This window comes from Patagioenas fasciata, chromosome Z (assembly GCF_037038585.1).
Source record: "Patagioenas fasciata isolate bPatFas1 chromosome Z, bPatFas1.hap1, whole genome shotgun sequence".
Classification (NCBI taxonomy): domain Eukaryota; kingdom Metazoa; phylum Chordata; class Aves; order Columbiformes; family Columbidae; genus Patagioenas; species Patagioenas fasciata.
Genome location: NC_092560.1, coordinates 31,745,851 through 31,763,360, shown reverse-complemented (window position 1 = coordinate 31,763,360; position 17,510 = coordinate 31,745,851). Strand labels below are relative to the sequence as shown.

The 17,510-nt window shown below is 40.9% G+C and overlaps 1 protein-coding gene across 1 annotated transcript; it reads left to right on the top strand.

Annotated features, from left to right (window-relative positions):
* The first annotated feature begins 3,401 nt into the window (after window positions 1–3,401).
* Window positions 3,402–13,276, top strand: LOC136115364 (fructose-1,6-bisphosphatase 1). The gene is made up of 7 exons (XM_065861432.2): window positions 3,402–3,602; window positions 6,123–6,285; window positions 7,897–7,989; window positions 9,031–9,174; window positions 10,403–10,540; window positions 11,733–11,852; window positions 12,864–13,276. The coding sequence occupies exons 1-7, from the start codon at window positions 3,433–3,435 to the stop codon at window positions 13,053–13,055; spliced, it is 1,020 nt and encodes a 339-aa protein (XP_065717504.1). The 5' UTR covers window positions 3,402–3,432; the 3' UTR covers window positions 13,056–13,276.
* Window positions 13,277–17,510: the final 4,234 nt, after the last annotated feature.

Below are 17,510 nucleotides of genomic sequence, written 5' to 3'. Positions count from 1 at the left end.
ACTGTCTTTTTGACTGTCATCTGAACCTACAAGAGGCAACCTTCATAATAAAATACCTGAGGATTTCTCATCAGCATGTGTCTTGTTTTCAAAGTAATCACACATTTGGGGTTTCAGGTGTTGGGAGAAAATTTTGTTTCAAAGAAGGTATGTGGGTTTGGATACTTATGGTTCTAAACCAGCTGTGAGCCATGTCTAGTTGAACGTCACCTGTTCGCAAACAAGACTGTTTTCTTCTATATAGAAGTGCTATTTCAGCAATGTTTAATCAACCAGCACTGACCTTTCTTCTCAAATGCCACAAATCTATTTTCAATAAATGTTTAACTACTGATTTCCAAAGGGAAAGGTTCACAATATGTAGAACATACTTTTAATCTTACACTGATTTTATAGTTGCCACACAGCAGCGTGCTGTATGGCTGAAAACATGTTTTAGGAGTTAAAATTTTTCATCTGTATTTCAAACACCTTTTGACACTTGTGTTATCTAATTTTTCATTTTGCTTCTGACATATTTCTGTATTGTCCTAAGATATGTGCAAATACTGACAGCGGAAGAAAAATAAGCCCATAGTATAACACTGGCTAAGCTGGAGACCTTTTTTCTTAACAAATGCGTATTTAAGAATTGGTCAGAATAATCTCAGGATATACCTATACTGCAGTCTCTGGCTCGTATAGCCAAACTTAGCTGGATACCTTGGCTAATTGGCCAGTTTTCACAGCGGGGAACTCACTGTGGGCTGCAGATTATGCCCAAAAGCTGGCAATTTATGGCACTAAGCTTTATGTTCTTACAACTTGTCTGCCCTTGACCATTAGATCTTAATTACTTAATGCCAAGTCAACTTTCTACACTATAGTGAAAACCCAGAAACAACCAATGTATGCACATATTCTAATGACAGAACTGTGGAAATGAGTTAATATGTAGTATATTGAGATGCCTTGACTGCAGGAAATTATTAACATGCTATATCTGCTAAAAATAATTACGTTACTTTCCTACAGTGGAAAATACACATTTGGATGGTGTAATACCAGCACAGGTTTCAGCTTAGAGCTTAAGTAAAGTATGCATAGGCCTGTGCGTAAGGTGAAGGAAGTTAGTTATCCCCAGATATGGATACCAAAACTTTAGGTTGTAACCATTTTGAGCTGATCTTGGCTATTTTACAGCAAAGTACTGTTTTTCCTTTAGGTTACAGAGGTATTTGTTAGGTTCTTCACAATTTAGGTAAATTGTCCTAAGCTAGCAACTCTGGGGTTTGTTACCATAACTCATATTTTCCCAGACTGTTCTAGACTGCTTATTTCTACCCAGTTCAAGTGCAGTCATGCAAAATTTTATAGGATCTCTGCTATTAATTGTTAGCAACTATTCAGACTGCTCTAGCTGCAATAAGTGGTTGTAAAGCATTGTTTACCCTTAAAGAGAGGAATAATTTAAATGTTTTGTAGATTTTACAGAATTGACCTACCATTCCGATAATATTTTTATGATACTGGGCTGGTAACCACTTGCCAAAGACTGAAATATCCCATTTGGAAGAGCGTTTCACCTCTTATTTCTAATATCTTCATGACTATCTGTAATTCCAGGCAGTGCTAAATTAGGCCAAAGTTGTGTGCACTTGCAGGACACTACATTTATGCATACCTTCGAAGTATGTAATGTATAAATATGCAATGCGATTTGCATGAAGAAAAAAAATAGATATGCAAAAGGGTGGACATTTCAAAATATTTTTGCCCAGCATTTGACACCACCTGGAATTATTTCAGTCTGCAGTATTATTTTTCAGGATTTGAGACTGTGCTTCTCCAACTCATGGATGTATTCTACTGAAAAGTAATCAAAATTTCTTGGATTTGTCTCCTTAGATAAAGCAAACATGAAATGGTGGGTAGTACAACAAATCTACACTGTATAGAGCAGAACATTGATATCAGATCTGTATTTGACACATTATTGTGTGCAATGGCTTATTTAGGGTCAGGTGTTGGGTGAACTTGGTTTCACTTACTAGTGCCTGGATTTTTCTGGTCACACATTAGGAACAAAACATGTTGCTTGATTTTGTTGCCCAGTTGGGAAGGCTGGAGTCAAAAGCGGTCAGATTCAGGAGGGTCTACATTCTTAGGTATATTTTGCAGCAGTACTTGTATGAGATGCGATAATTTCTAGCTTTTGGAGTGGGACTTGAGCAACATCTTTTTGTTGAACAGGTTTGGAAAGTTTGTTATAAAAATCTTGTTGGGTCCACTTGTCAGTTGCTGCTTCCTCGCAACTTTTCTATGGTGTTAGATATGTTGTTGCATGTGGGCACAGCACAAGCTCTTTAAATAGAATAAGTTAATGCTTGATGGAATCAGTTACTGAATGTGTATTTCTCCCGTACTGCTGGGTCAGGATAGAAGTATTCCTGTGAGGCAGGTGATAATTAACTTTGCTCCGTAGGTTGTGTACAGTTCACCGTAACCCACATGCCAAACTCAGTTTTGCAATCAAGTTGTGAAATGAAGTAGACTTCTGAATTTTGGGGTGCTCTTTCAGGAGCACGAGCATCACAGTGTGAGCGTGGCAAACACCAAGAACTACCAGGACCCATGTCTCACAGAATTGCAGAATGTTAGGGATTGGAAGAGACCTCAAAAGATCATCTAGTCTAATCCCCCTGCCGGAGCAGGAACACTTAGATGAGTTTACACAGGAATGTGTCCAGGTGGGTTTTGAATATCTTCAGAGTAGGAGACTCCACAACCTCCCTGGGCAGCCTGTTCCAGTGCTCTGTCACCCTCACTGAGAAGAAGGTTCTTCTGATATTTAAGTGAAACCTCTTGTGTTCCAGTTTGTACCCATTGCCCCTTGTCCTGCCATTGGTTGTCACTGAGAAGAGCCTGGCTCCATCCTTGTGACGCTCACCATCTACATATTCATAAACATTAATGAGGTCACCGCTCAGTCTCCTCTTCTAGTGAGCTAAAGAGACCCAGCTCCCTCAGCCTTTCCTCATAAGGGATTATTATTATTATTATTATTATTTATTATTATTATTATTATTACGTTACTGTCTCGATTCACTTCCTGTACCCATTTACATACCGGATGCCTCAAGCATTCATTCCCCCCACAAAACAAACAAGCAAGAGTGCTTTCGTGGCTTCCCCGCTGCGGTTAATTTAGGGAGAGGCGGGGAGGAAGGTGGGGTGCGGGTCGTCTCCTCATCTCCATACCCGCCTTCCTCTAGCTAGGAGGGATGCGGGGGTGGCGGGGGAGGTGGCGAGAGCCCCGGGCGGACCGCCCGGGGCTCTCGCCACCTCCCCCGCCACACCCCCGCCACACCCCCGGCCACTCCTGCGGCCACGCCCCCCGGGGGCTAGTGGCGGCGGCGACAGCTGGAGCTGCATTCTCCCGTCGCCGCCACCATGACGGACCGTTCCGCCTTCGACACCAATGTCATCACCATGACCCGCTTCGTGATGGAGGAAGGCAGGCGGGCGAAAGGCACCGGGGAGTTCACTCAGCTCCTCAACTCCCTCTGCACGGCCATCAAAGCCATCTCCTCCGCCGTCCGGAAGGCGGGCATCGCCAACCTGTAAGTCCCGGGATGCTGGGAGGAGGGTGGGCGAGGAAGCGCCGGGAGCATCCCGCACCTCCCCGCATCCCTGCGGGCCCAAGGGTCCTGCCGCCCCCGGGGTGGTGGCGATGGGGGTGTCACCTGAAAGCTGTGCTAGTGGGGTTGCACCCCACCCATCCCGTTGCACAGAGCTGTCAGTAACTCCATTAGCATCTTTGACTCTTGGTTTTCTCGAGTGAAATGCACCTTCTGACTTTCTAACAGTGTAAGGGGTGCAGTCCTTGACAGATGTCTGCTACTGAGAGACCTTCATGCAAAACTTCTGAAGGGTGCTTTGAACCAGATGAACAAACAAACAGACTGAAGGACAAAGCCTGTCAAAATATGGCTGAATTATAGCTCATTGTAGTCAGCAGCTTAATGCCAAAGCACTATTTTATGCTATGAGGCATTTAACCAAATTCAGTGGAGTTTTTTCATATTGCATCATAACAACTTCGGTTTCTCTATGAACATTCGGACGTATAAGGCTTTTTAGAAAGAGCACTGGTTAGGAACAGCTGTGACGGAGGAGAGTAACTCTGGAGATGCATCAAAAGGAAATCAGAGCTCTTCAAATTTTAAATAACTCAAATTGGCTGTGGATAACTAATCCCCCTAAGTTTTTTACCTATTGTTGATGAGAAAAATTGTATACTGATCAGGGCTTCAGGCATGGGCTGCTTCATTACCTAATTGAAGTTGTAGCAGAGAGGAAATGAATTTGCCTCTACACACCGTGTAGTGGAAAATGTAATAAGCAAAAGGCCTCTGGCAATACAGAGTAACACTTATTACAAAATGTATCAGAGAGCTGAAAACTTTGGTGACTGAAGTTAATAAAATAGAAGGAACTGCAAAAGAGAATAAAAATCCTTCACTTCATGTACATTTGAACAATTTTTCTGTGTTCCGAGTTCAGACTTTATGTAACTGCGATAGTTTTTTGTTACTATGTGCTAGCCCTTTCATGTGCCTTCTATGTCTATCAGTAAACACCAGGTGTACTAACCTAAGGTCCCGTTCCTTATGTGTCCTGCATGTACATCTGTTGGCAGCTGCTCACAGGTTTGATACCTGTGCTGCTAGCCTTGCCTTATGATTCCCTAGAGTGAATTTGACTCTCCACTAGTGCTGAAGTATCCACATTTGGACTTGTGAGCCTCCTTGAGCAGCACATCTCCCACTGTGGAACTGCTTTTTCTAACTGGTGGTGGGATTTTGCTTGGCTGTCAGGGAATGTGAAGAAATAGGGATGACTGGGGGCCGTTTTTTGGATCACCCTCAGGCTCCGCTGTCTGCTCAGGATTGCCTAGCAGCAGATGTGCAGGACAGACAGGGAAGCCACAGTCTCTTCCCAGCTGCAGGCTCTGCACAGGGTACCCTGTGATCCCCTGCCAGGAGTCCCCAGCACACGAGGTGTGAGAGCTGTGGCTGCTGCCTGTACGAAGATTTTGCTCTGAGGATGAGGACTTGTGCTCCACTCACAAGCATGCTGTTCAAAATATGTTGTTTTCTAAAAGGACTTTTACACTTGAGGAAAAATGTTCAAGCCATTGTTGCAGAGGGAGAGAAAGAATCATGCCAGCTCTTTTTCTTTGTCTCATATATTAAACTGAAGAAATGTAATACATTCCTAAAGTAGTGTGTTCAGTGTTATTACAAAAACCCTAAAATACCAGTGTTCAACCCAATCAATGAATTGTAGCTGAAGTATGTAAGAGTCATCTGAATGTGTGCAGAGCTGGCTGTTGTTTTTCTGTTCTTAGTGCTGAACTTCCCCTCTTTCTGTTTTGCGTGCTTTCAAAATCACCTGCCACAAGATCTCCTGCTACTTCCTGATGCCAGATGGCTTGATTCTGATTAGCTCACAGGGTTCTATTTGTGTTTCATATTTATACTTCCCAGTTTTAATCCCAAGGAAATGTTTACTACTTAAATCAAAATTAAACATTGATCCACAAAAAAATGTTGATTTATCTGTGAGCAAAGTGTTTCTATTGGAATTCACACATCAAATTGCTAACCAGGAGGAAATTACACACAGAAGTTAGAGCATAACTAGTGTCGAGGGATTCATTGTTACTGTTTAAGTACAGATTTTCTAATGCCTTAGCTTCTAGGGTGTGCAGTTATATCAGAACCTAGCATCCAGTGCCAGTATTTAGGTCTTAAAGTTTGGAGCTCCTTAAATAACACAATTATTGTAACTCAGCCTTCACAGGCTGCTCTGGCTATGTTTGCCTATAGCTTCCTGGCCATTGAAAGTTGATTCCTTGTCTTATGTTCCTTACGTTCAGTGTCTTGTAGGTTTGCTATCATGGCTAATGTTAGCAGGTATCAGCAAGAATCCATTGCAAATAAAAAACATGCTTAGAGAACTGAGATATCATCCAAAAGTGCTGTTTGTTTTAGAAGCATAAAGTTGCCAGGAACAGGGTGCATTGAAAGATGCAGTGCCTCATTCTCACAAAATGCTCCCTCTTGCCATTGCTCCAGCTATGGCATTGCTGGGTCTACCAATGTGACGGGAGATCAGGTAAAGAAGCTGGACATCCTTTCCAACGACCTGGTGATCAACATGCTCAAGTCATCCTTCAGTACATGTGTTATCGTGTCGGAAGAAAACAAAGACGCTGTGATAGTGGAAAGTGAAAAACAGGTCAGTAGCTTTAAAGCCTCTCCCTGCTTGATTTCAAATTAGCTTTTGTGGATGTACTGCTTCAGATATGAGAAACTGAAACTGAGCTGGACAAAGTCAGTCAATATTTGTCCTTTCTGTAATTTCTGCTCTCTTGACTAATGTTTGTTGGTTTTGTAATATTTTTTCCCTGTTGTTCCTCCCCACCTTCCTATTTTCTAGCCTTTTCCTAATTGTGGAGGAAACTGATTTCTTGTTTATCCTATCTGATCTCTGGAACTATGCTCTCAGTCAGTCAAGCCCTTTTGTTAAGTAGCTTTGTCAGTAGGACACTGAGAAGCTGTTCAGTGCAGGTCAAATATTGAATACTTTAATTTGTAAAAATTCTCCTTGAATCCCATGAAGGGCTTAGCAACAATGAAACAAAAATGATATTTACTTATTTATAATTATTTACAGTCACAACTTTGCATGCATTTGTTCCTTTTTCATAGTTAATATTTTGGTGTCATTATGTAAAATCTGAGTAAAAATTTAGCAAAAACATACAACTAAAATGTAATTTAGAAAGTATAATAGTGTTTGTTTTGTTAAAGCAGTTATCTCTTTCTATTTCTGTTGAGAAGTCTTCAAAATTTATTTTGTTGGCATTGTATGAACAAAGACTACTGTAGATCTGAACAAATATGATTTTAGATCCACAAAGATCACTGAGGCAGGCTTAGTGTTAATGCTTTTTAAAACTAAATGTGAGCTAATATAGTGTTTTTACCCAGAATTCCTACCTGCAGAGTTTCTGGCAAGCAGGATGAAATCAAATAAAAAGCAAATGAACACTTAGTGTTGTTACACATGATTTTTAAAATTACTGTGGATAAAATAAGGGGAAAACAAGCTGTTTAAAAGAGACAGTTAATTCAGCTGTTTTCCCTGTACTGGAAATTTTCTGTACCTACAGGAATCCTTAAAACAGCAATAGGCAAGGACCATTCTTTTCTTTGGAGGGAAACGTCACAAAAAAACAGGATAAGACCACAGGCTGGCTAAGATAATTTCTGACCACCTGTCCATTCAGAGCACAGATAAGGTGAAATGCATAGTTTATGAATGTCAGGTGTTAAAAGCCTTTTTAATATCTCTAATTTTAGATCTACATGGAAAAGGCTGATCTTTTTCATTTATGTTTTTCCTTATAAATCAGAAAGCCATTTTGTTGTGGATAGAAAGTATAGCCTAAGTAGTTATTACAGAACATCTATCAAAATGAATTGGCATTAATTAAATAAATGAAGCTAAACTATACATTAAAAAGTCTTCTCCTTTACATGTATATGCATATATATAAAATACAATTCTGTAGGAAAACATGTTTCTGGTGTCATCATTAGTTACTTACTTTAAAGATTTCCCAGCTTCTTCTGTGGCACAAATCACACAGTTGTAATCAAGAATAAAATTTGGGCCAAAGAATTTCTAATATTTGAATGCAGTTCCTTCATAATCTATAAAAGACTTTTTGTTTATATTGCTTTGGAAGTCTCTGAGGAAATTTACCTACTGAAGTATTTTTATTTGGGGAAGGTGGGTAAATAATTTCACTTACCTAGTTGCTCCCTCTTTTATATTTTCTAGGGTAAATATATAGTCTGCATAGACCCCTTAGATGGCTCATCGAACATTGACTGTCTTGTTTCCATTGGGACCATCTTTGCCATCTATAGAAAGGTAAAATGCTTTCGTGTAGGATAGGAACAACTATTGTGCACCTTTCGTTGAAATATAGATGCATGTGAAGACTTTATAAAATCTAACTGAACTTGTTTGTGAAAGAGGCTTTCAGGACCAGCTTTAAGTTAAATCTGCTATTTCACAGATAATTCTATAAAACATTTGGGAGGGACATAAAACATTTGTGAGGTATTTGGATCAGTCTCTTAGGAGACGAGGCACCTGTATGCACATGGAAGCCTGGCTGATATTTAATTAGCCAGTTAAAGGAGTTACCCCTTATGAACAAATCAGGTCTTAGATTTCATGAGCATTTGTGTTGAGACAAAATACCATGCAATTGTCATGTACTTGCGGAATGTGCTTTCAGATTTTCTTGTTCTCTGTACTAATACTCCGGTTAGCCTGAAGGCAGGCTTCAAACACAAACCAGAGCTGAAACATAGCATGTGCATTTGAAGTGTCTAATTCACTTTGAAAGGCAGAAATGTTGTCTGAAGGAGCTTGAAATACTGGATTTACATGTCACAGGATGGGGGAAAAAGTAAGTCAGATAAAACACACCTGACTGTCCATTTTAATCATCTTATGTTGTCATACATCCCAAAATAACTATTTTCAACTTCATTTTTGTGTGAAACAAAAGAAAACAGAAAAATCCCAAGTACTTTTGATCAGCTATGAACTCCATGAGTCACGTTCCCTTGCTTGCTTTTCAACTGTGCCTTGGAGTTTTCCTCCGAGCTGTGTTCATCATCACTTACAAGGAGGTGCACAGCTCTATATTATCTCCTCAATCCTTTCCTGCTTCCTGCATTCCAAGTAGGCTTATACAAGAGTTTTTCTAGATCAACGTGTGTGACTCCTCCACATAATTTGTGTTAGTGCATACAGTAGGAATCTCACTTGTGCATCATGGACGCATTTGTGCCACCTCATGCATGGATATGGAGTAGAAGACCATCCCTATCCCAGAGACCCCAGTTGTGTCATAACTATAGAAATGAAGAAATCTTACTATGCTCCTTTACATTCCAGGTGTCCCCTGATGAACCTTCTGGGAAAGATGCTTTACAGCCTGGGCGTAATCTTGTGGCAGCTGGTTATGCCCTTTATGGCAGTGCCACAATGCTGGTACTGGCCACTTCTGCTGGAGGCGTCAACTGTTTCATGCTGGATCCGGTGAGAATGTCTTCTGGTTCTTAGTTTCTTTTGGGGGATAACAAGGTACTATTTGGAAGAACTCTTTATCCACCGACCAAATAAAACAAAGGACCAATTTTCAAGCTAACAATGAGAACTGAAGTACACTTAATAACCCATCAGCAATAATGTCTAGAGATTTTTGCATTCTGCCCACCTGCTGCAACGGTGCTCTGCATGATCCAACAATGGGAAGACAGCTTAGTCAGTGCAACAAATACAGAGCATGTGCCAAATCATGTGATATTTAAAATTAGCTGTTTTCTGCAATGCAGAGCCCCCTTAATGACTTGTTTATCTTTTCCTTAGTGCTAAGGCCTTAGTAAACCAGAGAAGCAAAAATATTTAACCTTCTTCTGTGTTTTCAGATCCGACCATGATGTATAAAAGAGTAAGTGATGTGTGTGGGTGCATTTGATGTTCTAGCTTGTGTTCACTGTATGACTTTTAAAATAGAAGTCATATTGATCATAGCAGAAAGTAGTTTGCTTTAGTGAGCGGTTTGTTTGTAATCAGTTAGTTGGGCTGTGCCACCTGCCAGTATTAAAGTTTTAGAATCTGCAGTGGTCAAACAGTAGGAAGTAAGACTTGATTCTCACTGTTAGATAACAGCTTAAGTAGCTGCATGTGTTTTTGTCTGTGTTCAGACAGCAGACTGAGCATGTGTGCATGTTATTTTGTTTACTTTTAGCACTAACTTGGAAATAGACTTCAGTGAAAACTAAACAGACTAGCTCTTGTTTACAGAGAGTGGCTGTCTTGACTCCAAGCTTCCATTTAACCCAAGCTATGACAAACTGGAATTTTTTAATATCTACAGCTGTTTGAAGATGTTTATGCACTGCTGCAGCCACCATTCTCAGCTTCCAAACTCCTCAGAGATGTGCTTTTATTGTAAGTCTTGCAAAAGAGTGGAAAGCTAAATAACTTCACAGGCAACAGCATTTTTTGGCATAGAGAAGTGACAGATTGCTGGGAATGTTAGTATGAAGAAGCTTGGGTGATTCCAGAACTGGTGGTCTGTCTGTGTTTTATGGATGAACAAAACACTTCACATCTGGACTGCAAATACCACATTTTTCCTAGGTACTGAATTATTAAAGAAAGTGGCAGCAGCAGTAATTTTTTTAAAAAATTGATTTTTGCCTTTGTTTGTAAATAAATGAGGAATTAACGTTAACCAATTGTTTTTCTTTCTTATTGTTAGGCAATTGGAGAATTCATTTTGGTGGATAGGGATGTGAAAATCAAGAAGAAGGGAAATATCTACAGTCTCAATGAAGGCTATGCTAAATACTTTGATCCTGCAGTCACAGAGTATCTCAAAAAGAAGAAATTCCCTGAGGTAAAAGGTCCTGTTTAAAAAAAAATTCTGATGATGAGCAACACTCATCATTTTGAACTTTATGAATGGTCACAGTCTCATGCACTGCTCAGAGCTTGTCTTCCCTTCCTATTTAAAAGGAATCTTCTTGTAGGACTGATCATAAGATCAGCAGTTGATGTGACTAGATATTTCACAGTCCCTCAGTACCAGGGGCTTGAATAACAGTGCTGGAGGCAAAACTGGGCATTTTGTATTCAAGTAGACAGGAAGTCACATCAGATGATGAAGAAATTTGGCCAACATGTGCATTAGATTTCTGCTTCCCCACTGCAGTGGCCGAGCGGTGAGTGAGATGCGTGGGGACAGTGTTGGGTCACTGCTTGGTGGTAACACAAGTCATGTCCACTGGTTTTCCACTACACTTGGAAAACCAGTGTAGTTTCAGGCTCTGCTTTGTGGTTGTGCAGCTTCCTGGTGTCAGGAGGTCTGAAGCTCTGAGGAATGCCTGTAAAAATCATGTCTGTTTTCATGCCTTATGCCTGTCATTGCTGGAGTTATTGCCTCGACAATGAGGTCTAAATGTTTACTGCTGTTAAGTGTTTGTGACCCTTCTGGACTTCCTGATCTTGCTTTGAACAAAGACTGGTGTTTTTATCTAGCATCTTGCTAGGCTTAAGGTGTTGTTTAGATACTAAAATGGAGTATTATACTCTGGAGTATAATAAGGAAATAATATCAGTAGTCAACTGTTCACTTTTTCTTACAAAAAAAAATTTGCAGAAGCTGGCAAAAATTGGTAGAAGAAGTATGAAAGATCACTCCTTTTGCTCCTTGATTTTTTTTTTTCTGCTACAAAAAAAACCCCCTCAGCATCAATTCCTAGCACTTGATCTTTTTTGCTACTAGAAGTGCAGTAATTTCCAAGGGTTAGTTCACTGATGGAGAGCTGGTATGCGTTTTCTGTTGTTGACACTACCCCTCATCTCTCCTGAAATCTGTCAATCCTTTTCCTTGGATTTTCTGAATTAGAAAATTAGGAAGAAAAAGGTATTTTCTCCCACACTACTTTGGATATTATCAATGAATCACAATATGGAGGAAGTAGATGTTAGGATCACTACTAGGGGGAAAAAACCAGACCAAAACAAAACCAAACAAGGATTAGCCTGATGTGCTTGGAAGGTACATTCATTTAAATGTCTTTCTGCAGGATGGCAGTTCACCATATGGTGGGAGGTACATAGGATCTATGGTGGCTGACGTGCATCGCACACTGGTGTATGGAGGAATCTTTCTGTATCCTGCTAACTCCAAAAGTCCCAAAGGGAAGGTAAACATGAACAAGCCCAGTTACAGAAAATGTTGCGTTATCTAGATATTCACTGTCACAGATCAGTATTTTGATTGTGGAACATGTGTTTTATAACTTGTTGCTTGCACCTCTGGTGTGTGGGTGCAGTCACCCCTTGCACACTGTCATGAGTGACAGCAACCTGTTGTCAGACACCTGTTTTAGTGCTGCTGCTGACATGTTTCAACTGCACTGACTTCTCTTTATCCCCAAGCATATTCAGATTATGTAACATAGCAGGAGATGTGCTGTTCAAATAGGCTTCTCTGTATCATCTCGGCCCAAACCGTGCGGGCCCCAAACATGCAAAACACCACAAAACAAAGTAAACAGCCCACATTACCCTGAGATTCCTTTTACAAGCTAGTATGCAAGAAGCCTAAATGTGGCACATCTCTTACGAGAAACTCTGCCAAAGAGGAAACCATCTGCATCTTGTATTTGGTAACACTGCCTTGTCTGGAGGATCTATGGCTGCCCCTGCCAGGACGATGGTCAGTAAGGGAAGATCACAGGCGTGCAGGCTGACAAGGGGACTGCTTATTCAGCAAAGACCTTTCATCTGTTTAGTAACTGTCTGTAAATTATTGCTTCAGGTTGCAGATAAGATGCAGTTATTCATTAGAGAAACCTAATGGCACAGTCAGGCCCAGTGCACTGGGTTTTCTTTATTTTTCTTTTCACACAGGCCTACGTGGTCTGCTGCCTTGTTAAAGGTTGTGTTTTAAATATGAGCCTTATCTCTGTGTAAAGAGCACAAGGCAAACATGAGCTATGGAGAACACTCAAATTGGACAGATCCAGTCTTCACTGTGGTGGGTTTTTTTTAAAGAAAAATCCACACAATTTTGTTATTGAGTCAAAGTTTATCTGAAATACATAGTGCTTGGGGTGTTGTTTGGTTTTAAATCGAACACCAATTATATTTACATTTCAGAATTCTCAGCATTGCCTGGGCTGACCATTGCCATTCTGATCTTTGTCTTCTAGCTGAGACTGCTTTACGAATGCAATCCTATGGCTTTTGTCATTGAGAAGGCTGGGGGAATAGCAACAACTGGGCATCAAGCAATACTGGATATAGTGCCTGAGGATATCCACCAAAGAGTGCCTGTTGTCTTGGGATCTCCTGATGATGTGAAGGAGTACCTTGAAATAGTCAAGAAGCACTCAACTAAGTAAGGCAAGCTTGCTGGGATCACTGTGCAGATGGGAAGGATTGCCTTACAGCTGAACCAAAGAACAGTACTGCAAGACTGAACTGACCTCTGTAGCAAGAGAGTAAATGAGCCATATTTTCATAAGAATTTTTTTAAAGTGAGATCTTGTGCAATTGCGTTGTGCAATGAAAGGCATTAAAAGATTGTATTAAAGGAAGCATTAAAAGTAAAAGCAAGGAAAAAGGTTTGCTTTTTCATTTATCATTTGTGATACACGAAAGCCAGTGTGCTACAATGAAATACTGTGTTGTATTCAATAACTAGCAGGAGACTCATCTTTCTCAGACAAACTACAGACTATCAAGAGAATATCTGACTCTGTCCTCTGCTAAAAATCTTGGGGGGAAGACTCGGGAGCCTCTTACAGTGAGTGACCTTTCCTAGACCAGTCTCTAGTTCTTCAGCAATAAATATAAATGCTAGTGTGGACACCTTCACACATTGTTTCTAGGCACCAGATGTCACTTGCTGTACTTCAGTCTGGGCTTATTCTGACCAAGAATTAGCATTTGTCAAACATGTACATGAGTGTACAGTGCAGTTACACAAGGATGGAAAAATTGGATAAGGAACATGTATAGACAGTCTGGTACCATTCTGCTGCAATGAACTGGCTATATTTGCCAGAAATTAGCCTGCTTGCTTGATGAAAAAATGAACCTGTGTTTTGCTAGCAAACACCACCAGGTGTTTTTTGTGTTATTTTGGGAGTGTGCATTACTATGGAAAAGGGTTCTGCTGCATAAGCAGAAGTAACTTGCAAAGATCACCACAAAGCATACTGCCATTTAATGTGATGATTCAGAACATGCTGCTGGGAACAAGACATTAATGCTTGGGAGCTACATGGGTTGTCCACCTGTCTGGTTACAGTCTATGGCCATGGCTCACAGGCGTTTTGAATCAGTCCAAATCTACAAATCTTCGACATTTCTGACTGGCCACTCACCTTTGCATAACTTGAACTAAGGGATACATGGATGTTGCTGTTGGGTGGACTGCCACTGAATATTCACTGAAGCCACAGTCTGGGAGCCCCTCTCTGCAGGTCTAATGAGCTGTCTGAGGATCTTGCCTTTCTGAGCTTGGTCTTCCTGTAAAACAAGAGGAAAATAGTGTGGGAAAGGCTAGAAACCATGATGTGAAGGCACACACTCTGAGGGTTCACATGCAAAAATAGCTTGGGGCCTAGTTCTGGCACAGGTTGTGCTTGAGGCATTTGAAGACATATTGGCAATGTATGTATGCATCTGTTCTCCAAAATGATAGGGCATTTCTGGTGGGGACTGAACGGCCTAGTTTCTGCTGACTTTCCTAGTGAAGACAATGCTTTCATGGACCTGAGCACTTAAGGAATTCGGACAGTCCTCAAAATCTCCACCAAGCTCTTGTTCTGCTTGCACACTCGTTTTTCATATTCTGAGGTCTGGAGCCTGTCCCTGCACAAGATCTGCCTCCTCTGTAGGCCAAACTCTGCTCTGGGAAATGAACAGGCTATGGCTCATGTACCTTACCTGATAGGCACCTGCAAAATGAGGCACCCCACAAACAGCGACCATGTGATAAGCTGTCTAATTTCTGATCGATTCCCCTCCGAGAGAAGGCTCAAACCTACATGTCACAGCAAAGGGCTCTTGTTGCCAGCCCATGGGCCAGCCTGAAAGGAGAGGGTTTAGTATCCCGGCCTGTGAGTGTTGTGCCATGATGTCAGAGAGGACGTCATGCAACCAGACGGAATGTGGGACAGCCATATGCCAGGGGACTCCTGTGGTCTGGGCTTTTCCTCACTGGCTGCTCTTTCTTGTGCCAGAACCAATGCTGCTTCTTTCGCCTCTTCATGTGAGTTAGCTGACCATGGGGATACAGCCATGCTCTTGCTTTTGTAAAATAAAATAAAATGTAATCTTCGTATCTGTTTTGTCTTTTCATTGTTATTTCAAGGAAACAGCAAGTCTCTCTCAGTTTTTGATGAGGCATGAAGGTGCTGGGGGTGGCTGGAGATGCCTGCCTCACACACTGAAACACTTCCCCAAGTAATTGCATATTCCTATCCCAAGCATTTCCTTACTTGCTGCCTCTGGCACACACCCTGTAGCACTTTATAAAGTTCCAGGCTTGCTAAATATCTACAGCAGGCAGCATGCTGAGGACTCTAAACCTCTCTGAAGTTCTGAATGCTGCTCCTAGTATGCTGAATGCTCGTAGCATGCTGAATGCTGCACATGAGTATTGTTGTCAGGCACAATGTTTTTAGGTCCTTAAGTTTTTCATTCGACCTCTCCCCAGAGCTGTAGCTGGATGCAATTTTTTATTTAATACACTAAGCAGAGGACAACCAGAAGCTCTGGAAGCTTTTTTTCTGTCTTTCCATATGTCAGCTTGGACTACAGTGCCTCACTGGTCTGTTGGCACTACTTGACAGCCATTCTTGTCTAGTTATAGTAATTCCTCAGCTGTACTCTGCCCTCAACCTCTTCAGGAATCCCTGGGCTGCATATATCTATTTTTAAGACACCATACTGGCAGCACATAAATGTTATAGAAGGAAAGCCAATACTGCCCGTGTTTGTTAGTTCGGTTTCCAGTGTTTTGGTTTTGCCTGTAGGCTGACATTTTATAGTTAGCATTTTTCACATTGTGAGCTGGATTTTTCTTTCTATCCATAATACATAAACCCACACTTGAATGGCAGCCCCCTGCAGCCACTGGTGTGCAGAACTATTTAGTAATCTCCTTCTGCAGCCCCTTTCCAGAGCTTCAACATGGGGTAGGAGGGTGGGTTTGTCACAGGGTCTGTCATTAGCCGCCCTTGCAGCACTACCCACCACTCCACTCAGAGGCTGAACTGTGGCATTTGGTGAAAGGTCCCTGGCTCCAATTTCAGCCAGCGCCATCCAAGCGACTAACATTTCAAACCAGCTACAAGAAGTGTCACCTTTAGGGCACAGGACTAGCCTATACGCCAGTGGGATCACCTCTGAGACTTCTTGTGTAATCTTTGTATCAGATAGCAAATCTCCCACAGATCTGCCAAACTGAGGTGTTTATTTCTTTAACCTTTTTTATACTGTTCCAACCCATCTTACTGAGCAGTTTTCAGGTTTATAAAAAATCATCACCGCACATTTTTAAAGCAATCTGATTTCTCCCATCCCCCAGTTAAATGGTAATTATTTATATAGTTTAATAATTCAGTTTAATTATTCAGGTTTTCATCATTCAGGGAGATCACAGTATTTACCAAATCAGGGTAAAGTTTTCATGTAACCCAGTCTTCTGGTTTTATCCAAGATTTATTCTTTTATTTCTCTTCTTGCCCCATGTTTGGATGCAATATTTCTGGAAAGCTTAAGTGTAGATTCTGTACTCTTCACATATTACTGTAAGTTAAGTTCTTATTGAAGGAGTCCTATTTGAGTGGCTGCTCAAAGCGTTGTGCTTTATACATACTAAACAGTATCCAGTACCTGTAAAAAACATTTGGGTATTTTTCAGTTAAAAAACAAAACCAAAACAAAACCACACAAACAAACAAACAAACAAAATAAAAAAAAAACCACCAACAAACCCAGAAACTAGTGGACTGCTTAGCTCTGAGAACAACCTTTGAACCACTAACTCCAAAACAAACTTTCTGTTAGAAGATCATCTGAACTTTGTCTTTTGACCAGTGTAAAAGATCACTTGGAATCAACAGTAAAGAAGATCTGTATGTTATGTTTTCACAAATGTTAGAAGCCACAGGCTAATGCCCGTCCCATTTCTTATTTGCTAAATTGATTTGGTATCCCAATGGTATTTTAGCTATGCAGCAGAGAGATTTTGCGTTAAAAGCATTTTAGTACTGGTCAGGTTGACCGCTGCCATGATGACAAAATAATGTGGAGAATGTAATGGCTGTACTTTAAGTCAGCAGATCCATTTGCACATATAATGCGAAACCTTTCCCCTCCTTTTATTAATACCACGTTGTGCTGTCCCAGAGCTCCCTAAATATGCTATGTTTTGTTTTGGTACAAAATGTGTTTGAAGAAAGAAAGTCTCCTAACCTGGTAAACGTGCTCTGGAATATTTGTCTTGTGATGTGAATGGTATTTTGTACTTTTAACTAGAACACAGTGGTAGAAAAGAGAAAAAGAAATCTTGAAGATCACTTAATTTTTCCACCATTGCCTTCCTCCTCCTCAGAATGAGACTTGAAAAACAACCCCAAAGCTGAACACGGGGGATGCAAGCAGCAGTGAACTGTGTCTTTCTACCTGTTGCTTGTGTTCAGCCCTGTCATCCTCTGAGACCTTTGCCTGAGGCTGGTTTCAAAGTTGAAAACTTCAGCATTCAATTCCCTTTACAACTCTCTTAGTAATGTATTATTCATTGGTGAAGAGACACTTTTAGGAAATTCCAAAGAAATGCTAAA